This window comes from Haliotis rufescens, unplaced genomic scaffold (genome assembly GCF_023055435.1).
Source record: "Haliotis rufescens isolate VD_foot unplaced genomic scaffold, xgHalRufe1.0.p SCAF_11, whole genome shotgun sequence".
NCBI classification, from domain to species: domain Eukaryota; kingdom Metazoa; phylum Mollusca; class Gastropoda; order Lepetellida; family Haliotidae; genus Haliotis; species Haliotis rufescens.
Window position 1 is genome coordinate 26,817,413 of NW_025963791.1, and position 26,479 is coordinate 26,843,891.

Below are 26,479 nucleotides of genomic sequence, written 5' to 3' on the forward strand. Positions count from 1 at the left end.
CATGCAATGTGCAGTTGCACAGAATGAGTGTAACATATACTTCCCCAAAAAGGAAACATGTATGTGGTTTTGGAGAGATGCATTCTTAGGCTTCCACAGGGCTTTTGTGCGTGTTTCGAAGATTAAAAGAAACAGAGATAAAAAATGTTAATGAAGAAGACTTTACAAGTGCTGGTTACCACACTATTTCCATTTCTAGATCAGAACTCCAAAATCGTTGATTATGTTTTTTATCCCCCGCCGCGCGAAAGCGCGAAGCGGGGGATATAGTATTCACGACCGTCCGTACGTCCGTCCGTCCGTCCGTCCGTCCCACCTGTTTGTTGCCGCGATATCTCAAGAACTAAACACTGGATTGTCTTCATATTTGGAACTATGGTGTATATACAGACTCCGCAGACACCAGTCGGTTTTGGTGACCTTGATCCCATTTTCAAGGTCACAGCAGACAAATCTGCTTTTAGAGTTGGAAAACAGTGTTGCCGCGATATCTCAAGAACTAAACACTGGATTGTCTTCATATTTGGAACTATGGTGTATATACAGACTCCGCAGACACCAGTCAGTTTTGGTGACCTTGACCCCATTTTAAAGGTCACAGCAGGCAAATCTGCTTTTGGAGTTGGAAAACAGTGTTGCCGCGATATCTCAAGAACTAAACACTGGATTGTCTTCATATTTGGAACTATGGTGTATATACAGACTCCGCAGACACCAGTCGGTTTTGGTGACCTTGATCCCATTTTCAAGGTCACAGCAGACAAATCTGCTTTTAGAGTTGGAAAACGGTGTTGCCACGATATCTCAAGAACTAAACACTGGATTGTCTTCATATTTGGAACTATGGTGTATATACAGACTCCGCAGACACCAGTTGGTTTTGGTGACCTTGATCCCATTTTCAAGGTCACAGCAGACAAATCTGCTTTTAGAGTTGGAAAACGGTGTTGCCGCGATATCTCAAGAACTAAACACTGGATTGTCTTCATATTTGGAACTATAGTGTATATACAGACTCCGCAGACACCAGTCGGTTTTGGTGACCTTGATCCCATTTTCAAGGTCACAGCAGACAAATCTGCTTTTAGAGTTGGAAAACGGTGTTGCCGCGATATCTCAAGAACTAAACCTCTCGATTGTCTTCATATTTGGAACTATGGTGTATATACAGACACCGCAGACACCAGTCGGTTTTGGTGACCTTGACCCCATTTTCAAGGTCACAGCAGGCAAATCTGCTTTTGGAGTTAGAAAACGGTGTTGCCGCGATATCTCAAGAACTAATCGCTGGATTGTCTTCATATTTGGAACTAAAGTGTATATACAGACACCGCATACACCTGTCAGATTTGGTGACCTTGACCCCATTTTCAAGGTCACAGCAGGCAAATCTGTTTTTGGAGTTGGAAAACGGTGTTGCCACAATATCTCAAGAACTAATCGCTGGATTGTCTTCATATTTGGTACTATGGTGTATATGGCGGGGGATATTTCGTCACTCTGTGACAAATACTTGTTTGAAACTTGGTATACAGATCGGGACATGGAACACATGATGATGGTCTGACTGTGATTTGCACAAGTTCCCATTTGTCTGCTCCGTTTTTGATACCATGATAGGTTGAGGCTATTCCAAGCACTGAGGGTGAAAATGTATGATAAAAGTAGGAACATTAAGTTTGGCTTTGTATTGTGTCCAATTCGTTCAGCATGTTTTCCTGACTGTTGAAAGAAGAATTGAAATTCCTCTTCTTTGTGCTTTCAAAAATCAACTATGCCACTGATTGTGTCTGCAACCTAAACCGCAATATAGGAGATAATCTCGCTTGGCAGAGCTACTACTGTACAGGACCAAGCAACACAATAACACAAGACGCGAGTAAATATACAGGAGTTTATTAGTCAGCTACAGAGTCAGTTAACATTAACAATCAGTTGTAGATATACATGGATATATGAACAAAGAACATCGAGCGTGACATAAAGTTATTTACAAGGATTGATAAAGATTGATGAGTACATAGTGCAATCATCATATGCCTACAACAATTTGCATATGATTGAATAGTAATCAAATAAAAAACATTGACACTTGCATTACAGGAGTAGGCATTCACACAAGATACAGTATTTGTTAACCATGATACATATTCCAACGTAAAACAACATAATAAAGTAAATATGACTGACATAATCTATTCACAACAGTATTACAAAAAGTGAGTGAGTGAGTGAGTAAATGTTTTACATCACATTGGCAATATTTCAGCAATATGGTGACGAGTATTACATAGAGAATATCTAAATTATGATGTGTTCAAATAAACATTTGAACTTGCAGGCATTGCCAAACTATTAGCAAATACTAGTTGTTCAGATTAATGAACATATATTGTACAAGTAAGTAGACCTGAGTGAATAAATTGGAGATTATTAGTCAAATTGTGCAAGTGGTGGGTGCTACTGGTAGAGCAGGACATGCCTACCCTTTTTGCCACTGGCCAGTGTTATCACTGATGTTTGGTGTTCCATTCATTATAATTCCGCCACTGTTTTGCCTTTCACACCAAATGGAAACTGTTTCAGCAGACAATCAAGTTTGATTGTTCTCTGGTATTGACGTTTTATGTTGTATGTGGTACAAGAAACTAATAATTGAATAGAGAAAAATATGGATTGGACCTAAACTATGAACTATGGATATCATGTGCCATAACATATTTGGTCAAAATATACTTCCATACCTTTTGGGGCAGTCGGATAGCCTATTTGGTTTTAAGTAGTGTTGTTAAAGATACTTCAAGAAAGGTAATCAGTCAGCTGTAATTCTTATGAGAGGAAATATACTTCCAACTTTCTCTGTGATGACTGCTGGTTAGAACAGGTCCATACTGGCTGATCAGACTGTGACTGGGATTATAGCATGTCATCATACCCGATTTCAGTGTATCATTGCTCATCCTTTCAGTCACTTGTTTTTCCTGATCATGTTTCAGTAACATTCACTTACTCATTCATGTGGGGGCGGGGGTGAGCTTTAGGGTGTTAGGGTGAGCTTCACACAATTATCATGCATTTGGTGTATAAAGTGCATATGAGGGCTGTATAATGGCAAAAACATTGTATTGCAACTTAAGTCACGTATAACTCTGCAGGTTATTACACGTTTGTATTCAATTATGCATGAATAAACATGTTAAAACAGGAAGTGATAAGAACTTGACTGATTATTCATTTCAAGTTCAACCCTTCAGGCACCTGATAGGGCGGTCGGGTAGCCTTGTGGTTAAAGCATTTGCTTGTCACACAGAAGAACTCGGTTTGATTCCCCACATGGGCAAAATGTCTGAAGCCCTTTTCTGGTGTCCCCCAACGTGATATTGCTGGATTATTCCTAAAAGCGGCATTAAACTATACTCACTCACTCATTGATAGGACTATCAACAGTTTTCTTTACAGTTTACGTTGTTAAATTGTTCACCATATAAGGAATAATTACCAGTTGATTACTAGACAAAGCCTTATCCGGGTCAGAAGGGTCCCCCGGTGGGTGACCGTGATAAGGGTCACTAAACCGGGTACTTGTGATGATCCGGAGTAGAATAGTCTTCAGTGCAACCCATGCTTGCTGTAAAGGCGACTATGCTTGTCGTAAGAGGCAACTAAGGGAATCGAGTGGGCAGACTAGATAACTTGGTTGATGAATGTCATCGTATCCCAATTGAGCGTTGATCGATGCTCATAATGTCAATCACTGGAATATTGCTGAATGCAGCGTTAAACAACAAACAAACAAAGCTATTACATGTTACTGAGTAGAGGAATTATTACTTATTATTGTATAAACAACAACAAAATAATATAGAACCAGTCATATCAATTAACTATTTTTGAAATCAATGCAATTTAAGTTCGAATCCATTGTTGTTCATACAAACCAGTTCTTGAGCTGAACAGAGGTGTTGATACATATATGACTGTATTAACTTTTATATTTTCTTTTAGAGATCAATGTAATTAACATTAGACTGAGTCCAATGTGTCAATCTATATCACTTCCTTTATTTCAATCCCATCACATTGAAACGTATAAAACAAACATCCCAACAGCTTCCTGTTCGTAACTCAGTAAAGAACCTGGAAGCAGTGAACAGGGCACAGCGTGCCCAACTGGTTCTCGGAGCCCTTCCCCAAATCCGAAACCGTGTGTTCAGGGAACTGGACTGAAGGACCATCGCGACTCCGAAAGAAAGACATCCATGCAGTTCCTAGATGCCACTGGTCACCTTATCAAATTTGGACAATAATTTACATGTGGATAATTGATTGAATGTAAAAGAATTGCCAAAACTATTGTTATATTTTTCTTCTGTGTTATATTATAAATATAACATATCCGTGATTTTCATTATGTTTTATGGTTTTACTTCATTTAAACAAGTGTTTCTCATTGTGCCTACATTGTTTTGTTGTCTCAGTATGGACCAGTTTATCTCCTATCACAGGTGAAATAGGAAACAGTCCTGTTCACTCGTGGATCACTTTCTGAGTATCAGACCGTTTCATTTCATTTCATAGATATAGGCAGACTGATTCTGTAGTGAACAGGTCATCCAAAGAAAACAACTATTCAAAATGACCATATTTGCTAAAATCACCAGGGAATATATCCTCTTATGATGATAAGATCAATTTGTATATATACAAACATTCAACACAAAAACAACAACATTTCTAACCTAATCATGTGCAAGAGCTCATGCACAGATTCATAAATTGTATACTAACTGCCCATTTCTAAAATGAACTTGGTCTTTTCCGTCCTTGGAATAACTCTAGCCTTCACTATCTAAGTACTTTCAACAACACTTCAGTACTGATGGACGCTTGACAAAGTATTCCAATGGTATAGCATTGTTATTTTACTGCCATAGGGATACCTCGACTTTATTGTGACAATACAGGTAAACACAGTGACTGCAAATATGAATCTTACTGATAAACAACAAAGTGTCTAAACAAAATATACTTCTGCTAATGAACTTTTCCCCCTGCAATACATGAAAACAGTGCTGTCAATGTTTTGTGCTTGGTTACACTTAAGATATATATTGTTTCATTATCGAAGTACCAAACTGCTGACTTGGACTTAACTTAACATAACTGCCATACTAACAAGAGTTCATATTTTGGTTTAGCGAAACATAAATCAATCAAAATGCATCATACGCATATACCCATAAAAACTACAAATCATGACCAAGTTTACTATTGTACATTTTGCAGAAGGTGAAACATTCTTCGGTTAGTAACCTTGTGAAATTAAAGATCTAACAGTGCTGATAAGAGGATTGTAGTTTTTTGCATTTCCAGCTGAAAGTTTTCCAGATTCATATATTGTCCAGCCACTTGCTGACCTAGATACTGAGCACATGATGACAGCCTGGCTATACTTGGCATGGGTAAAGCTAGTTTTGCATAGGTCATTGTGTGGTTCTTGTGCCTGATAGAAACTCAAACTAGGGTTTGGGTATTGTGCGATGTTTGGAGAATTCCATGCACTTAGGGTGAAGAAGAGATGTGTGATATTGGCAGGTATCTTTCTTAAGTACACATGAATTGTGTGATGCCCTATTCTTTGGATATCATTCATTATATCACCAGAATGCCTGATTGATCCATTTTCATTTTGTGTTCGTCCATAGTCAACTACATGCTGAATCGCCTGGCCACTGAACTGAAGGCAGCTTGCATCCAGGTAGTCCCGTCCTCTGTTCTGTGGGTAACCCCAATACAGGTCAAACACAACATGGTCAAAACCTTCAGGAATAGCAAACATCAGTATCACCAAATGTATGACAGAATTTGGTTCCACAGAATAGTCAATCAGTCGCATTCGTTGTCCTGAGTCCCCATATACCTGCAAGAGAAACATTTTTATTCACCAGATGTCACCTACAGTTAAGTGTTTTTCTAAAAGCTATATTTTCAACAAAAAAACTCCAACATGATGACATGTATTGTTATATTTGTCAAGAGACACTTTCTTAATCATCAATCAATAGCTATCATTCTTTATAATTCTATGAATTCTACCTGTATTACATCATTGCCTGTGTTTGGGCTGTCATCACACTAAAACTAAACCTTCATATACTGTTAATCTTGAAATGAACGCGAGTGTGAATTAAATGTGAAAAATGCAAGCGGTCTTTGCTCACATTAACTAACTTCTCATTTATGTCTCCAAAATGACTATCAACAATAGGACGTCTCACTGCACACTGTGTGTTGTTTTTAGGAAAACACTGTTTATTTTTTGTATGGAAGTGCTAATAAGCAGTGCTATTTGCTGTTTGACTGGATTAAGGTAAGGATAAGTGTCTTTCCACTAGGGATGGGGTGGGGGAGTCACATTGATATTAAGCCACATTTTTGGATAGTGGTCAGCAGTCGTTTTGATTTGGAGATGCATTAATTTCCAGATTTGCAGTATTCAATAGAAGTCATTTTCTGTGTCTGCTACCCACAATTAGTTGTGCCAGTAATAGCATCTTGTTTACTTAGGAAAACCTCACTTCTTTCAAATATCCACTACCAGATGCAGATGATTGGGGAGGTGGGCATCTTTCCGAGGCAAGAGAGTTAACTGACTTTAAAAGTACAGTTTCCACCCTTGCCGAACTAGGCTGGAATTCCTGGGCTTGATCGTAGCACCCCCAGTGGTTATTACATGTTATGTCCCTTCAAAGCCTCTCCTATTGACCAATCCGATTCCACCTATCGTATCACTTGCATTTGTTTTTTTTTAAAATGGCGGCGCCCAGTCAAGACGATCTGATCGATAATCAAGATCTATATTGTGATAAAACGGGACTTACATTGCGAAGTGCATCAAATCATGTGACCACCTTGATCAAAAACATGAAAAGACTTGGAAAATATCTGTTAACAATGAGTTGGCAGTCCACATGCTTTGCAAATCCTGCAATCGACCGAAATCTGCACAACAGTTTACTAACCAGATTTCGATTTCGTTGCGCAATTTTGATTGGACTATGCATGGACTCGGACAGCTAGAGTTTGCCCGGTGGAGATGAATATATGGATTGGGAGGTGTAACTATTTGAGTGGGGGTGGATTTCCTTCTGCATTTATGACAAGAGAACAAGTTTCAACAAGGAACGATAGAATGGTATTGTTCAGCCTTAGCGTCTGTTTACAACATGATGGATCTCTTGGGATCATCCTGTACTCAACAGACTTATGAAATCATTTCGCTTGGAGGATGTCCAAATGCCTAGACTTTTCCAAAATGGAATATCTTTGTCGTCCTTTCAGCTGGCATAACCGTATGAACTACTTGCAAGAGCTTCTCTTCTCCCAAATTCATGGAAAACTGTTTTTCACCTAGCCATGGCCACAGCGGCTAGAGTGTCTGCAATTCACGCTTTGGATTACCCAGGACTCACTCACACTGACTACCCGGACCCGTGAAGGTCAGGTGATATATTGTTTAATGACAAAAATTATCTAGAACACTATGGTTACACTACAAGTTACTAATGTTCGCATTTCTTTCTGACTATGTCCCCATTCCTTCTGATTTTTCATATGGTTGAATAAAGATATAACTTAATTCAACTTCAGTGTATGAATGACCAGATTGTTTAATACATGTATCTAAATACGTTTTGCGCGGGCCATGCTAAAAATGTTCCCAATAGGACATTTTGAGACATCTCCCGAGACTTACAGTCGGCAGTGCCATAGCCAGCTGGGGGGGGGGGGGGGGGGGGGGGGCGCGAAATACAAGTTGGGGACAAGTGATACTTGTACAAATATTTGACCCCCTGTCAAAAAAGTTAACTACGGCCTTGGTCGGTAGACAGGTAGGGTCGGGTAATGGGGGGGGGGTATCTGGGTAGTAAATTTGGACTCGTCCCAGCCCTAGCGCGTACAGGACACAAAATATCTCTTCAGGATCCTCAGGACTCAAGATGGAAGTCAACGACGGGACAGTACATAATCAAGCAGGTTGTCAGGGAAGTTGAATTGTGGTGGTGATTTCCCATTGCATGCACAGAAAAACTTTCCCGTGCAGAGCACATTTGAAAAGATAACTCTATTGACGTCTAGTGCATGAATCTCTCACTCGAGCAGTCGTCGTGAGATCCAAAAGTTTTAAAAGTGATATTTTCAAGCTCCTTTTGGGCAAGAGGCTCGTAATCAGACAAAATAATGACAAAGTATGATGTTAAGATCCCAGGTCAGTGGGTGGAAAAGAGATGACTGGTCTGCCAGCTTGTAAGAATGAATTAAGGATTACAATTCCGCAATCATAGACACCTTGGCACCTGTTGTAGTAGCAATGACAGAATTGATTACAGCAAAAAAATGCAGCTAAGGAAGAACCCTTAAGCTTACGTGATGACCGGAGATGCTAAAGGTATTCAGCAATTTGTTGTGGAGAAGCAGAAGCGGGTGTAGAAATATGACCTGTGCGACAATAGGCCTCAAAAGTCTTCCACTTATGGTTATACAGAGACTTGGCTGACTATCTGTGAGCCTCTGGTCTTGGCTACCTTTCTGGAATAAACCCTTGCAACAAGGAATTTCTGTTAATGCGCTGCAACATCAACAAGGGATTTTGAGTGAGTCAATTAGCTGAAAGAATTCAGAGCAAAACACAGTAGTGACACTGACTTGGTGGAGCCCATGTTGTTAATGTACCAGACAACGGATAGGCTATCTGACTAGATCATCAGGCTGGAAGCATGAAGAAGTGTCGCCCATTGTGACATGCCAAGATTTCTTGGAGAGACCACCACTCTGCCAATTGTAGCTCAATACATTGAGCTCCAAAACCCATGGTATTGACAAAAACATGTAGAATCAGGATAAATGGCTGTGAGGAGACGCCTTCACAGTCGTTTGACGGTACCAGTCACCATTGGAGATGTAGCCAAAGGTGATTTGGCAGGGAAATTAGAACCTGACAATTGTTGTTCTGAAGATAGGGCTTGAGAAAACACTATATCGGTTGCAGGGGCAGTTGTCCTCTCCTTGTAAGAGCTTGTGCCGACATCAGTAGAACGAGAAGTTGTTGCCATTGATGCAGAGAGAGTGGCTGAGTGCCTTCATCCTTGGGCATGAACATCTTGCCTAGGCGTGAGTCGAACAGGGCCCTGATAAGTGGAAGAAGTTGAGTGTGAATTGTCTCGGATATTTGCGTGAAGTTGAGATGTAGTAGAAGAATGCCTGGATCTTCGTAGGCCTGAATGCAGTTGTCAATGTATGATTCGAAAAAGATGCCTCCAACGTGTAGGAATTTGAGGATGAGGTGAGTAAATAGCCAGGGGCCGAAGAAATTCCAAATGAGAGCACTTTCCATTGGAAGTGGCAGCTGAAGAAAGTGACTGAAGGAAGTGGCTGTGCTCCCTATGGACGAGAACGTGTAAATATGTAAGAGCGAATATTATCCTATCCTATTTTTAATCCTGAGGATGAAATTCTTCCCCGGAATAATATTTAGGTAGGATATAATCTTTGCTTACAAATACATGTCTTGTAGTTCCAGACTGATCCTGAATTCGCCGGGACGAAAAATTGGATGTAGTAATGCGATATGACATCATACTGAAGTGTGGAGGTATCTCTAGATATAACTTGTTGAAAGGTTTTGTGTTGAAAATGAGAGATCCTAAGGACTCAAGACAACGGGACAGTACATAATCGATCAGGTTGTCAGGGAAGTTGATTTTTGGTGATGATTTCCCAATGCATGCACAGAAAAACTTTCCCGTGCAGAGCACGTTTGAAAAGATAACTCTATTGACGTCTAGTGCATGAATCTCACTCACTCGAACAGCCGTCGTGAGATCCAAAAGAAAGACAGTTTTAAAAGTGACATGTTCAAGCTCCTGGGCAAGTGGCTCGTAAGCAGCCCAAATAATGGCAAAGGTATTCAGCAATTTGTTGTGGAGAAGCAGAAATATCACCTAGGCCTCAAAAGCCTTCCACTTATGGTTATACAGGGACTTGGCTGACTAGAAGCTGAAGCTCTAAAATGGCCATAACCTTGTCCTGGATAAGACCTACAGCACCTTGAAATTTACTGACAAAAACATCATGGTAACACATGTACGGTTTTTGACCTGAGACAATACCTAAAAAAGTAAATGAAGTAAATGAGTTGCGTTTGATGTTTCATGTGAAAATGTTCCTTAAAGTCTCTACTTGACATGACACGTGAAACAGTCAGACGTTGGATCTGTTGATGGGTCAACAACAACCACTCCTGATGCAATGCTACTTCCCATTTGCAAAAATCTTGTACAGGAGGATCTCATGCCTATATGTGCCACCCCAGAATATCCCAAACATGTTCAAAGGGGTTCAAATCTGGGCTCATTGCTGGCCAGGGTAGAGTCATTATTGCATTGGCCCTCATGTAATCCACGATTGAATGTGATCGATGAAGCCTGGCATTGTCATCCATGTACTGAGGTCGAGTAGCAAGAGGGTGGTTGTCAAAATGAGGAACGACGACTGGCCTCAAAACGTCCCAGATGTACTGAGCTCCTGTTAAGTTGCCCCTTATGGTAACCAAATCCAACCTGCTATCATGAGAGATACACCCCAAAAACCATTACCAAGTCCCGCTGTATGTAACAGTCGGTTTATTGTTCCTGGGGGTGTAGGTCGTGTTCCGGTGCCTCCAAACTCTCGTTCTTCCATCAGTGACGTGGTGCAGAAAGTGACTTTTGTCTGACCAATGGATCCGTCTCCAAGTTCTCAGATTCCAGTTCTGTCTCGCAGTACTCCATGCTAAACGAGCAGCTTTGTGGTGATCTCTCAACATGGGACGCTTTATGACTCGTCTATGGGACGCTTTATGACTCGTCTAGCCCTCAGTCCTGCTGCTTTCAGCCGGATCCTGATGGTTCTGGTGCTGAAACGATGATTGGGCAACCACAGCTGTTTCAGACGAGTACTGGGGCGGTCGGGTAGTCTGGTGGTTAAAGCGTTCGCTTGTCACGCTGAAAACCCGGGTTCGATTCCCGACATGGGTTCAATGTGTGAAGCCCATTTCTGGTGTCCCCCGCCGTGATATTGCTGGAATATTGCTAAAAGCGGCCTAAAATCAAACTCACTCACTCACTCACTCGATGTGTTGTCACAGGAGGTCTTCCGGATCTGGAACAGTTCTGTATACGTACATCATAGGTCTGAGCATGTTTCTTGACTAAACGGCTTACGACAGTGTAATGATACCCCAAATTCCGACCAATGGCATTACAAGACATTCCTGCGTTATGCATGCCGATCATTTGCCATCTTGTTGTGTTTGGTAATAGCCTTTGTGCCATGGTCACACAATGTCATGCAATAACTGTTTAAAACCGAGCTTAAGAAAGGAATTTTAACTTTTGGATATACTGCTTTTAGAGATACTCGAGGGTAGCATGCTGCCTGGGCATACCATGCATGGCACGTGAGCTTTTCGTCACGCATGACTGATGACATCATCTCGAGAAAACATAATTCTTCCCATAATTTTATTTTTCATGACTGTAATAAATATTGGGACCAAACAATAATGAAATATATCAGGGTGTGCTTAACTTTTTTCTTTGTGTATAGAACCAAAATCAGGATTACCGTTCAACTGCCTGAGAGAGAAGCAGGGTAGGCATGAAAAGTGTGCATGACCCAGATTGTTGGGAGGTGACAATGGTGATGGTAGTTGTGTTCGGGTTGATTGCTGTATTAGAAGCTGGAAACCTTTGTGTGAGATAGGATTACCATTTTATCTTGAGTATTTTGCGCACATATTTCCCAAAAAACGCAGCTGTGTTGAAGGGGTGCACATTATACACGCCATAATGAGTTTTGATGTTTTCCCCCCCAACACAAAAACATTACCGTGAGCATGTAACTACGGAAATACCATATCAACAAATCCAAACTGAAGTATTCAAATTAATCATGTAATTACACTGTCTGGTTATTAAAAGTGTTCATTGTATATCTGTTTGTAACTTATTTCATTAATTTTATTCAAAATTCCTTTTAATATTGTTTTAATTAATTTCGGTGAAATCGTGTGTGAAGCGATTGGAAGATCGCACAACTCACCGTTATTAACGTGCTCAGATTACCGCTATTAACGCCTATAAACAAACTTTAGTCGACAGAGAATGGCTACATATATGGCTTAAAAAAATTAAAGAATTGGTTCTCGGGCAATGGTTTTTGAAAATATAGTGTGGACAGGCGGTGTCTTTTGTTTTGTTGGGTTGTTCAAACTAGTATATAACCAATAAACAGTTGTGTAATCAATAAAACAATTGTGTACAATCAACCTGGGAAAGGGCTTCCCTACATAAATGTATTCTTTGATGAGTAAAATACTGGAATACAAGTTGGACTTGGAATATTTAAGGATTTTATAGATATATTTTTTTTAAAATTTGAAACAAAAATGAAACGTGCGGCGAACTTTATGATGCGGACGGTGCCTATCATAAATGCCATATTTATTGTAGTTTGACGATTCTATGTCAAAATGTAGTTCTTGCAATCATGTAGCGGGAGCCTCAATGGTGACTGGTCAAATTGTTCCATGTGAAAAAAATAACCGGTAATTGCAATCTGCTGCACCAAAGTGCTACGCTTAGGGTTATTAATATTTTAAATATAATTAATAAAAGCTGCAACTAAAATAACATGATTAGGAATATATTATTCCTGATAAAAAATAGTTTAAAATACAATTTTTCTTGATCCTTGCATTAAGAATTATATCATTGGTTTAAGTTTTAACCGAATCACCGGTAGATTCCAAGAAAACATGTGTACAGGTGATTACTGTTTCTGGCTTAGTTTACAAGAAAATATGCAAGGTAATCTTAATCCCTGGATGTGAAACAATGCCTAGCAGAACAAAAAATAAAATTTAAACGGTAGATCAACATGTCAGGTGATTCTATATCTCAAATTTTAAATTTGTACTGATCAGGTTTCTTATCACCTGTTCGTTTACCTGAATTCGCTGAAGGGGTACGATGTAAATTTTTTCTGTGTCAAATATTCATTTTTTTCTTCTCCAAAATACTGAATCTGCTAGAGGGGGTGACGCATTATACTTTGGTGCGCACCATACTCAAGAAAATATGGTATTAAAAAAGATAAGTTTTTTTTCACGGTCATATTAAGCACTGGATTCAACCTCTTGAACAAATTGAAGGGTCACCATTTGGTGGGATCAAGAATTTGAAGTATAAGGTGCCAGTGGTTTCTTTTCAGATGCAAGACAAGCAGGCCACAACATAAGCTCATTTAACTTTCAGGTGAGATACATGTGAATGTTCCATCAGTTGTTGCATTCTCATTCTAAAATAGTGGATTTACACCTACCTTCAACTCTGTTACGTTATACAGCAGCTTCTGTTTCTGGACCTCATGCCCAAGCTTATTCTTAATTTCTTCCTTCATCTGAAGAATGGTCATGTTGGGTTTGAAAGGCAAGGTCATGGACTCGCCATTTAAGACTGTGACCTGTATGACACCTTCACTTGCACCTTGAGAAACGACATGTGGGGTGTATGACGAATCATATACTCTGAACATTTCTTTCAGGGTGTGTTGTAGGATCTCCATCATTTGACTATCGGTGGCAATTGTCTCTCCACAATCTGGATGAGGACAGGCCTCATGTTGATGCACATATGCCACAACACACTGCAATAAATAGAACCAAAATCAGGATTACAGTTCAAATGGGTTTATGCTTATATGTTATAGTCACCATAATGTATCTCTTGACTCCATTGATATTGTCTAGGATCACACACATATTTTTAGTTTCATAAACCCTGTTATCTTCCCGAGGCAAGAGAGTCAGTCCACTAGCCTATATCAAAGCCAAGTGTTCTCTTCTTCCCGAGGCAAGTGAGTTAACTGACTATAAAAGTCCAGTTTCCGCCCTTGCCGAACTAGGCTGGCATTATGGAGTTACATTTTGGCTGGACTAACGAGTCTGTGCATAGTCCAATCAAAGTCGAAATTCAGTTCGTAAACTGTCATGCAGATTTTGGTCGATTACAGGATTTGCAAAGCATGTGCAACGCTAACTTGTTGTGAACAGATATTTTCTAAATCTTTTCATGTTTTGAGAAAGGTGATCACGTGATTTGATGCATTTCGCGATGTAAGACTCGATTTATCACAATATATAGATCTTGATTATCGATCATATCGTCTTGACTGGGTGCAACCGCCGTTTTGTTGGAAGCAAATGCAAGTGATATGAGAGGTGGAATCTGATGGGTCCATAGGAGAGGCATAGAAGGGACATAACTCATAATAGCCACTGGTGGCGCTACGATCGAGCCAAGGAATTCCAGCATTGTTCGGCAAGGGTGGAAACTGGAGTTTTAATAGTCAGTTAACTCTCTTGCCTCGGGAAGATGAGTGTTCTTGGCTCAATAGTTTTGCCACCTTGTGCAGAACCCGAGTTGTGCCCAATGTGATGAAAACGTGATATTCAATCAGATCACTCTTCTCATTTTGACGAAAACAAATGACGACTGCCATAGCAGATAACCTATCTATCAGATAACGAAAAGATTTAAGATTTCATCCCTGACTGACAATCAAAATGACAGATTACCACAGTGAAGATAATGATTGCTGCCACATTTTGCTCTTAAAATTTCAGGGGTATAGAAACAACACTGTATCAATTTTACACTGCACATTGCGGCAATATTCAATCATTCAATTTAAAAAATGATGAAGTTAGCACTCAAATATATTACAGTACTTGGATGGGTTGATTGAAAACTCTGAACCACTTTGAAAATATTTGTCTTCACTATATTTTTGTAATAATCAGTGCAAATTTGATAGGCGATGGCTGTGGCTACAGCAGTGACCACATTTTTGGAACCCAGATGTTGATTTTGTAAACTGTTGATATGTGCAATAATCCTCTCACATTTTAGTACAGAAATGTAGGCTTGAAATGTAATAACACACATCATTAACAACGTTGTGGATAAGTTGTTGGAATGCTACGTTGCATTACAACCACTGGTATCAAGTATGTATATATTCATTTTTGTAAACAAAGTATTGCGAATCATTATTTACATTTGAAACCTAGTCCTTGGAATGAAATTTAATATACTTTATACGTTTAATATATACTTATATATACTAATATACTTTTACATTTGTATACTTATCCTGCATTATTTGATGCATTTACTGATGTTTCTTGACAGTAAGACGAGTAAGTTATTCTAACCTGAAGTGAGAAAGTACCATCGCACAGCCGCCACATGACCAGGAAGAGGTGACGTCGCATACAAGCACATTACTGCTTTGAAATGTAGCATCTGAAGACTTTGTGTGGAGGTAACACTGCGTTGGAGGGGCACTTAGATGAAGTAATACAGGATAAGTATACAAATGTAAAAAATATTTAGATTTGACTAAATTTTTTAACTTATCTTGCATTACTCCTTAATGCATATTTATCAGATGGTACAGAGGTGGGCATACCATCAGATGTGAGCAGAAGAAATCCATGACAAAGTCTCAGAAACTCCCTGCACGATTACCGGGAAACAATGAGTGAAAATGAAAGTGTGAGGAATATAGGAAAACTGAGTAAGGGAACAATAATAGGAAAAAAGCGTGCGCTAAAATCTAGAACTGACCTACCGAGGGAATGCTAACAGCATGTGAGCCCTCTAATCTGGGGTGATAAAAACAGGAGAGGTAGATGGGCCCGCTCAATAGTCTATGATGATCAATGACGATGAGAGTTGGTGACTTGTTGAGCCACCACCAGAGGACCGAAACTATGAGCACCAGTGACATCCTCAAATGCCACATCACATAAATAATGATTGGTGAAGACAGTATTGGAATGCCAGAAACACCCTTCCATAATAGACTTGAGGGAGCAGCTACTATTGAGAGCCATTGTCAATGCAACCGCTCTAAATTTTGAGTGGGGTGTTGGCCTTGGGAGGGACTAAACCGGCTGCCGCATACGCCTGAAGAATAATTGCAAGTAGCCATGAGATCGTATTACTGGGTAACCTCTGTCTGTGAAGTAGGAGAAACCAGGATGAAACGCTGATTCCTAGACTTGCGTTGAACCTTAGATCATCTGAGGAAACATTGCAATGCATGTACAGGGCGCAATAAAAGCTCCTCTTCGTCATCTGCTCCCACGATCAACTAGAGGGGTGTGATGGTGAAAGTCTTATCTGGCTATCCTGGGAGTTGATTCTTGGCAATAGAAATCCCAGCACAGCCCAAGATGAACAGCTCCAAGAGTGCCATGCTCAAAACAGACAGAGTGACGTCTGAGGCATGCAGTTTGCTGACCCGCCCCGCTGTAGCGAGAACCAAGAAGAAAACCATTTTCTTAGTAAGGTCGTAAAAGGATGATGAAAGTAGGGGCTCAAACAGATCCACAGGCTGGGTTCGGGACGTGGCTTCCAATTGAAACAATTGCTGCAAAGTAGACATCATCAAGGGTGGTGCAAACACTGTAGCCGCATCAGAAACATAGATCGGCGCAGACTTCACCGGTGAGATCGCTGTACCGCTGTAGGACGTAACATTAACCATCAGCTAAGCAGTTGACATAGTAGGGGTTGTAGTAGTTGTCAACTTCAAAGATGATGAGGTGGTCAACTGCAACACAGTCGTAGAGATTGGCGCAGCCGAAGTAGATGGTGTAGCTGCAAGATTGGACATCCCGGGGTGTCAGTGAGCATGCTGAGTACGGCGTTTTCTAATGGCTTTCAAATAGAGCGTGAAGTCGGCTGGAGACAGGGGAGTACAAAAACAACACATGGACTCCGTCAAGCAAGGGTTTGTGCAGTCTAAGAACAGCGGATGTTGTGTGACAGCTTGTTCGAGTGACATACAATACAACAAGGCATAAATCAGTAATATAAGCAAAGTCATATTGACAAATGTGTAAACACACAACGAGCAATGGAAAAAAACTTATTCCTCAAAAATGCAAAACATGCTAATAAGAGATAAATTTCATGAAATAAACTTCTTTCCATAAAAATTGTAAAAAATAAAAATTCGTAAAAAAATAAATTTCAAAAGGCACCACTTAAGTATGTGCCTGATAGCTTTGCCAAGTTTCGATCAAATACACTGAATGGTTTTCGAATTCTGCCCCGGAAACGAACCCCATCCCCAATTGAGTCTATGTCCAACTTTATTCCATAAAAATTGTAAAAAATAAAAATTAGAAAAATCCCAAAATATCAAAAGGCAACACTTCAGTATGTGCCTGATAGCTTTGCCAAGTTTCGTTCAAATACACTGAATGGTTTTTCGAATTCTCCCCCGGAAAAGGAAATGATTATGGACGGACGGACAGACGGACAGACTGGCTGATCGCTATATCCCCCCGCATTATATGCAGGGGGGATAAAAATAGATAAAAGTCCTAAACAGCAAAAGGCACTAGTTCAGTATGTGCCTGATAGACATGCAAAGTTTTGTAAGAAAGTATTAAACAGTTTTTGAGTTACGCTCCAGAATTGAACACCAACCTTATAGAACCTAAGTTCAACTTGTTACCATGGAAACGTAAAAAATAAAGATTTCTAAAATTCATAAATAGCAAAAGGCACCAGTATGTGCCTGTTACACATGCAAAGTTTTGTAAGAAAGTATTTAACAGTTTTTGAGTTATGCTCCAGAATCGAACTCTACCCTTCTCTAAGTCCATCTTGTTGCAATGGAAATGTAAAACACATTAACATTTCTAAAATTCCAAAATAACAAAAGGCACAACTTCACCACTTAAGTGATATAAATGCAAAGTTTGATGAAGAAATATTTAACGGTTTTTGAGTTCTGCTCCGGAAACGATTCAGACAAACAGACAGACGGACGGACAGACATGCCCATAGCTATATCGCCCCACATCAAAGCACAAACCATAGACAACAACACAATGTGATATTAATAAACAAGAGATGCTGAAAACTGTAAATCTTTTTTCTCAAAAGACACATCTCTTGTGCTTTTATGTGACGTCACTACTTTCGGGTCACGCGGAGGCTGTGCGACGGTACTACCACACTTCAGGTTGGAACAACTTTCTTTTACAGCTGAATCTCTCACAGTTTGTCTTTCTGACAAAAACAGTAGTAAATGCATTAAGGAGTAATGCAGGATAAGTTAGAAAGTTATACCTTTTCAAACCTGAAACATATCTTTAGGCATTTTCATTTATTTAACTAAAATGTGTTGATAATCCACATGTTTCAGTACAGCTGACTTTCATTCACTGGCTTTTAAAAGGAAATGAATGAAAACAAAACTCTTAAAAAAAGTAGGGGAAACTTGGAAATAACTTCAAATTTCCAAAATTGAAAGAGATATTAGTTTCTAGTAATAGTTCTATAATGATAATGAATGAATTGGGAACAAATAACTACTGGTAGTGAAGTATGTCAGCAGATGTAACAACTGCCATTGATTTCGAAGAATGATAGGAGTTAAGATCGGAAATTTCAAAACTGAGATTTTTGTTATCAGTAGTGTGTGATACCACCATGATTAATCAAACATTCATTCATACTGCATATGCGTCTCCCAATGATGATTTGAAGGAGTCAGCCCCACTCCTATTGCAGTGCCTGGCTAAGTTCAGACCGATGTGGCCGGCAGCCTATGACACTGACACACACTTCTTCCAGTCATGTCCCTGACGTGTTCAAAGGGACAAAGGTCTGCGCTCCTTGCTGGTGATGACTGATAGATGTAAATATCAAACTATGAAATTCAGAAACGATATCCAAAGCAATCTTAGTCATCTTATCATCCAAATAATCAGAAATCTACACAGGCTTTCACTTTGGGGAGATATCAAACAATAACCATCTTTTCCCTCAAAATGCATATTTCCAAATAACGATATCCAATGATATTACACCATTCTTTTTGACTGGGTTTATGTTCAATAAATTTATTAACATGTGCCCTTTATATAATAATATCGAAATTTTCACAGATCATGGGTAACCAATCAGTGTTCAGACGTGCGTACAGATATTGCCTCAAAGTACTTCTCTGTTGTCCATACAGATGGTAGCCTATAGTCTTTTGCGGTGCTCACTTTTGTTAACAAGCAAATTGACGCACATAGCAGAAAAACCCTATAGCAGAAAAACCCTATAGCAGAAAAACCCTATACCGGGTGGTGTCGGACAACAGAGCAGAAGTCAGAGCCTAGTGCTCCTTTAAGAGGCAAATCAAGGCTCAGAGCCAAAGGTATTGATAATCAGTGTCAGTCAGGTACATGTATGGTACTCGACAACTGACACCACAATAGGAGTGCTAACATACAATTTTCCGTTCTAGTTAAAAGACTTACACTATAGTTACAGTTAACCCGTTTCAAATGATCATAAATAAAGGAGACAGTTGGGATCACTTCTTATCTGTATTGTTTCTAGTTATTTGGTTTAACGAGATTAACCAGATGCAATTGTATATCTACCCTCATGCAGTGCAGTCTTGGATGTCTGCAATTTTCTGTTATCTTCCTGGGAGGAAATTCATTTGACAACTTGACAGTTTTGCACATTTGGCACTTCATTTCCACAGCAAATAGAAACCTGAAATAAAACACAAATAAGAACAATCATAAATGATTTTGTATTTTAAAACTTTAATATATCAAGAATATATTTTTGGTAAAGTCATTTAGCATAGTGACATTGAATGCAAACAGTGAAGTCTTGAACAAACTTGGCTCTTCTTGTAGATATTACTTTCACACAAAGTTTAAGCCATGTGATATTTTGCGATATTTAAAAACAAAAAAACTTACAATAAAATCACATTGATTTAAATAAGATACATGTTTTCATAAGAAGGAACTGACATGACAAATTTCACCTTCAGGAGTCAAACATTATCAGAGGATAAGATATTTAAGGGCATGGTAATGGGTAATGGTCTTTCAACTGCAGAGATCAGTGTCTGGGTTAAAGTAGTCCAGTACAAGAAGGAGACCCATGCTTGAAGTGCTGTAGGTCCCTAAGACTTGCATTGGCTTTGACCAGTCAAACTAACAAATTGTCAAAAAATGCTGGCCTGATATCCATGGACAGTTTGGGCCTGTTGAATTTCTTTTTCTATTTTCTCCAATATCAAAATGTGCCCTGTCTGGACCATCTTACCAACAGCCTCTCCCAATGTCACTGGAATCTTTCTTTTTGTAACCAAAGCAACCATATGCAAAAACCTACTTGCCATTGCTCCTGAATGTACACAGTTATTGTATGAAACATGGTGGCAGGCTAGTGTTTGTTGGGGTCTGCACCCATTTTGATTTTTATTGCCCATGACAGCATTTCACTTTGGTGGCACCCACTATTATGCCATTAAGGACAAAATGAAACACAATGACACATACATGTAAGGCCCTACCAAAAACTACAGTAATGCCAAATTGCAATACATTTTGAAAAAAAATTGGCCGATTAATTGCCATTAATCTGATCATTTATGCAAAGTTTCAGTTCCACAGGACTTGTAGTTTCAGAAGAGATGTCACAAATGCATTAATACGGTAAAAACAGAGATATGTGAGAGTTAAAGGTCTTAACTGGAACAAATATCAAACTATTTTCACATACATATATGATATTTTGAAAACCACCTACTTGCCTATCTAATTTCTTAATGATACATGCAGTTATGGCAAAAACTTTTATGTTCAACTTGAGCCCCTTGACTTTCAGTCAGGTGAGCTAAAAATGGCCATGGCTGAGATATTGAAAATAATCTTCGACCTTCTGAAAAATTTAAGTTGTAATCATTAGTGGGAACAAGACTGAAATTTCAGCTTCATTAATCCAGTGGTTTATGAGGAGATGTTTACAATGGATGACTCATGATTTTCAGATTTTCAACAAACGTCCTCTTCACTGTCAATTATGCACAACTAGTTGTCACCAAGTAGTCTCATTACTACCCATGCCATGATGTCATAATGGCAGCAACCTCACCTTTTTCCCTCATCACCTACTAGAGGTAGATGAATTGGGGAGGTGGGAGGGAGTAATTTTGTATGTAATAGAGGTAGTATTCTTAGAATTATTAACAGTGCTATTAACTATTGTTCGATAATTCTTACGAAATTATCAGCAATCTTCTTTTGGAAACCATAATGGACTGATTCTAATCCTACTGAGATAATTTCCACTGAAATTCCCCTTGAGGACTTGAAAATCAGAAACTATGTCAACAATCAGTCAAATATGTATCAGTCAATATATATTTGCTGATTTAGACCATAACAAGAGTTTATCACTAACGTGGCTGTATCCCTTGCCACTGTTGCAGAATTTATGACATAATTAAATCTAAACAAACCAAAACCTTTTTTAACCGAGGTGGAACTTGTTGTCATGGAAATTGTAAAAAAAAGAAGAGTTTGTCACTAACCTGGCCAAGTCTCCTGCCCAGCAATGAAGTGTATATTATGTCAACAACAGTGAAATTTGATCACACAAACACATACACTTTTTTTTAAATATCTAAAGAATCTTTTCTATTTATTTCGATCTACTAATATATTTTACAACATTTATATGTGAGCCATCTATCATTTATATATAACTGTAGTATTATAAATTTGCACCTTACATTGATGTAAATGACCTAACATGATTATATTGTAGCATATGTATGAAAGAAATGAGAATATATGGATGTCAACTTCTTTATTATGAGGAACACAATGTTTCTGAGTATATGCTTGATCCCCCTGATGATAGAGTAAGCATAGACTCCGAAACGTTGTGTTCCTCATAATAAAGAAGTTGACATCCATATATTCTCTTTCTCATATGTATGTTGTGTTCGAAATATAGCTGAAACACCCCTCGTTATTGTAAATTTAAATACATTTATATTTTCTTTCTTTCAATAGGTATTTTTTCACATTTTTCATGTGATACCACTTACATTCATGGCCTTGATGGTTGGTCTTGAACCCGACAACAGGTTTGACAGGAATGCAGTGTAAAATCAGAATGCAAGAAGTAGTGGATACACAGAGATGTGATGTAGGTGCAGAGGTGCGACCACCATCACAGAGACTAGTAGTCTGAGATATTGCCGGCGTCATGTCGGTTGTGTAAGGAGTCAGTGACTGAGGTTTTTAGCTCAATATGTAGGACAACAACGTTATCAGTATAACCCTATTTTACACCGAGAGGGTGACTCATGATGCCCCAACTAGAGGCGGTTGTCATAAGCAGGACTATATTGTTTTCACGTTTTGGCTGAGAGGCATATTGATGAAGAACGTATTGAACGCCATCATACTGCAGGGTGCTTATTCTACGTTATAAGTGTAGATTATGATTAACAGCTTACCATGGGTGACATTTGATCATACATTTTAGAGATCATTCATATTAATTGTTTACCGCAAACGTTCAATAGATCAACCAGCTATGATAAACTAAGCGCCTGAAAAGCGTCAGTCATGTATAATACATCTTAATAATGAGGTGCATGTTTCAATGTCACCATTCCATTCTAATTCCATTGCATTTATAAACAAGAGGCCCATGTATCGCTCACCTGGATATTTATGCAATCATGACAAAATATACATTTGCATTGTACATATATATAATACTGCAAATATTTCGTAATTTTGACTCTGTCAGCATTTAAAGAAGGTGGATGGCAAATCTGACAGCATGAACGTGTATTTCTCTTGATACAAACGTAGCATAAAGATCTGAACCATTTCCATGTTATGATCCAGGATCTAAGTTTCCAGAGGCATTGGCATAAATGTATTATTCTCTTGATTAAAAAATGTATACAATGTATCTGTTAATCATAGGGTGGGGATAATATGAGTTTGCATGTTATGGTCAAGGTTCTAACTCCTTTGGGAGCGCCGGACAGATGAACAGAAGGGCCAGTCCTGGTAGCATATGTGCATTCCTCTCATTATACTCAGCAATTGTACATATGTTTATACAGTGGGGAGTTATAAACGCTTTTTGGCCCTGTCCCTCAGCCCCTCCGTTTGTACAAATGTGAATTCCCACCATCTGAGAATATGGTTGATATCTATCTCTTAGTTCCAGAGAAGTCATTTAAAGCAATATTGCCAAATTACCTTTTTAGCCTCACCCCTCAGTCCCCAGAGGTAGGGGTGGGGTTCAGTCCCTCCATTGCTCCAATTTGAATCCCCACATTGGAGAATGCTTCCAACCAAATATGGTTGATATCTATCTCTAAGTTCCAGAGAGAAAGTCGTTTAAAGCAATATAGCCAAATTACCACTATTTGGCCCTGCCCCTCAGCCCCTTTGGGGGTGATCAGCCCTTCCATTTGTACAATTTTGAATTCTCCCCAACAGAGAATGCTTCCAAGCATATATGGTTGATATCGATCTCTAAGTTCCAGAGAAGAAGTCATTTAAAGCCAAATTACTCCAAATTGGCCCCGCCCCTCAGCCCCTTGGGGCGTCAGTCCCACTACCGGTATTTGTACAAGTTTGAATCCTCACCACCGGAGAATGCTTCAAACCATATGTGGTTGATAAGTATCTCTTAGTTTCAGAGAAGAAGTCGTTTAAAGCAATATAGCCATGTTACCCCTATTTGGCCCCATTTGTAAATTTTTAATCCCCACCACCTAGGGATGCTTCCAATCAAATATCTGGTCAGGCTCGCTGACTTGGTTGATGCATGTCATTGATCCCAACTGAGTATAGATATTAATCACTGGATTGTCTGGTCCAGACTTGATTATTTACAGACTGCCCTCATAGAGCTGGAATATTGCTGAGTGCAGCATTAAACAACAAACCAACCAACCAACCAACCAATATATGGTTGATATCTATCTCTTAGTTCTAGAGAAGAAGTCGTTTAAAGCAATATAGCCAAATTACCCCTATTTGGCCCTGCCCCTCAGCCCCTTTGGGGGTGATCAGCCCTTCCATTTGTAAAATTTTGAATTCTCCCCAACAGAGAATGCTTCCAAGCATATATATGGTTGATATCGATCTCTAAGTTCCAGAGAAGAAGTCGTTTAAAGCAATATAGCCAAATTACTCCAAATTGGCCACGCCCCTCAGCCCCTTGGGGGTTCAGTCCCACCATTTGTGTCCGAGTACTACAGGCGCTGTCGTCTAGCTCACATGTACAGTATCCAGGTTCGGGCTGAGCAAGATGTTCTTTGCCTGTTGGTCAATTTTGAAACCACCAACAGTTGTCTCCCTTTGTATATGCAATATTTCCGTTCAAATCTGACGATACATTCGTGTGTTGTATTGCGATGATTGTTATGTCTCCGGGTACTGCCTCCCCCGCTCTACATGTATTTCAAAGTGTAAGCGCTTGCTTTTTAGTTCTTCGTGGTAGTTACGCCACTGTATTATGGGGGGCCCTTTCAGCCTTATTAAATTACAGGTCTGGCTACCTGCCATAAATCATTGAGATTACAACGGCCTCATAGTCATAAGCATTGATAGGCGGGCACTCGTTGTGCACACTGTCAACAAGGATCGAGGGCCTCGTACTATATTTTTCTGTAGTTAGAGTCACAAATGAGCGCAGAGAATAACATTGCATTAATTTATCATAATGTACACACTGATAAATCCTGAGTTACTACAGAATTTAAATCAATATTTTTTCTCTAGTTTCCTAATGATTACAATATCTGCATGTCTTACCTTATGTCAGGGTAAACAACAAATAATTTCCATCAACATAGGCACATCCCACATGGACGACACGATAGGGACGTCAGTAGAAAGGGTAAGAACCTGCAAACATTGAGGTATATTATCATAGCATCAATCAATACATACGAAACATCAAGTATATATGAAATAAGTGTCGCAGCATGGCATCTGAGGTAGTCATTAATATTTTTCTTGTTCTTATTCAACCGGAATAAAATACTCCACTCCATTAACCTTTCCAGCAATGGAATGGCCCATATGACGCAAATTCACGTGATACAATTTCCAGGAAGGATACAATTTCCAGGAAGGACTGTACTTCTAGTTTCGTTTTGATGAAACAGTATCTGGAATTTACGGTACATCAGTAGGGCCACAGCGTTTCATTTTGTAACTATTATTTCAAGATATATGTTGAACTTTCAACTTAAAAACTCGAATTTTCATGATAGAAACGCGAATTTCTACTTAATTTCTTGAATTTTCATGACATTATCTCGAATTATTAGGAAAGTCTGTTGCATATTCTAGGTAATTAAAAAAATATCATTACCTTAAAAGGTTTCCGTAGAAGATTCTCTGCGGAGTTTGATCATCTGAATATTGATTGTGTGGTGTCTAACGGCAGTAACGCTCCGAGTATGGACATGCATTCAAGCATTTATGTTCGGATACATTGAACACTTTTATACTTTACTTATCTCTGAATTGTTTATTTCCTAGAATTTAGGACAAGAGGGAGTGGGGCTGTATAGCAGTCGTGGCTGTGGTCAGAGGACCTTTGGTCAGAAGTATGTGCATGGTGACGTGTCGTGTGTAACCTGCAACTCCAGGGTCGACATCGTCTACATCGCCACTCGAGGGAAATTAACAAGTACGAGATAATATCCACCAGGTGAGTATTAGAAAAGTAAACCACAACACACTCTTTGATTTTGTGACCATGCAGGAACGAGGACATGGTCTAAATTCTAGTATCCCTGAGAGAAAAACCTGCAATTTCGTCTCCTCAACGCGATCTCAGTGCTATGACGACTGCAAATACCATAAACTTTGTCATAGCAGAGACCATATACCGAGGGACACTCCTCAGCAGTAGATTATCATTAATGATCACTGCCGCGGTAATATGCCGTCAGTATATGGCCTCAGGTCATAGTGTTACAAATGTGGTAGCGCTTCACTCTCTTTGTGCAGGTTGACCATGGTTTTAGTGACTTTTACCCTATTTTAGCTCACCTTGATAAGGACATTGTCATAGTGAGCTAAATGGGTTAAGTTTGTCCTTCCATCCTAATAACTCTTCTGTTGTTAAACATGTCAATAACTTATTTCTGTAACATGTTCTAAATTTTATGTCTTTGGCTTCAGATTAGTAGACTTTACATTGATTGTTGTCAATAACTTATTTCTGTAACATGTTCTAAATTTTATGTCTTTGGCTTCAAATTAGTAGACTTTACATTGATTGTTGGAATGATTGAAGAATGCAATTAATCAAACATCACAGTTTTGAAGTTCAATGAAATGCTTGAGTCACTTGTGCTTTGTATGAATTCCTGATTGCAATAAATCTATGTTTTATTGCCTCCTCAGGTGCTATGAATTGCTGTGCAGAGTTGTGTCCCTTAGGCATGCCAGAAACCTATGATTGTGGGTTCAAATCCCTGTTCGCCACAATTA

The 26,479-nt window shown here is 39.2% G+C and overlaps 2 protein-coding genes across 2 annotated transcripts in view; one reads left to right on the forward strand and one right to left on the reverse strand.

Annotated features, from left to right (window-relative positions):
- Positions 1–1,880: 1,880 nt before the first annotated feature.
- Positions 1,881–25,114, reverse strand: LOC124132729. Its single transcript, XM_046496798.2, has 4 exons — positions 24,785–25,114; positions 19,565–19,682; positions 13,423–13,746; positions 1,881–5,920 (listed from the first exon to the last, which is right to left on the reverse strand). The coding sequence occupies exons 2-4, from the start codon at positions 19,661–19,663 to the stop codon at positions 5,306–5,308; spliced, it is 1,038 nt and encodes a 345-aa protein (XP_046352754.2). The 5' UTR covers positions 19,664–19,682; positions 24,785–25,114; the 3' UTR covers positions 1,881–5,305.
- A 257-nt stretch (positions 25,115–25,371) lies between these two features.
- Positions 25,372–26,479, forward strand: part of LOC124132728 — a 29,451-nt gene continuing 28,343 nt past the window's right edge. Inside the window, exon 1 of the mRNA XM_048392473.1 lies at positions 25,372–25,691. The gene's annotated coding sequence lies outside the window, so the exon portion shown is untranslated. The remainder of the gene's footprint in view (positions 25,692–26,479) is intronic.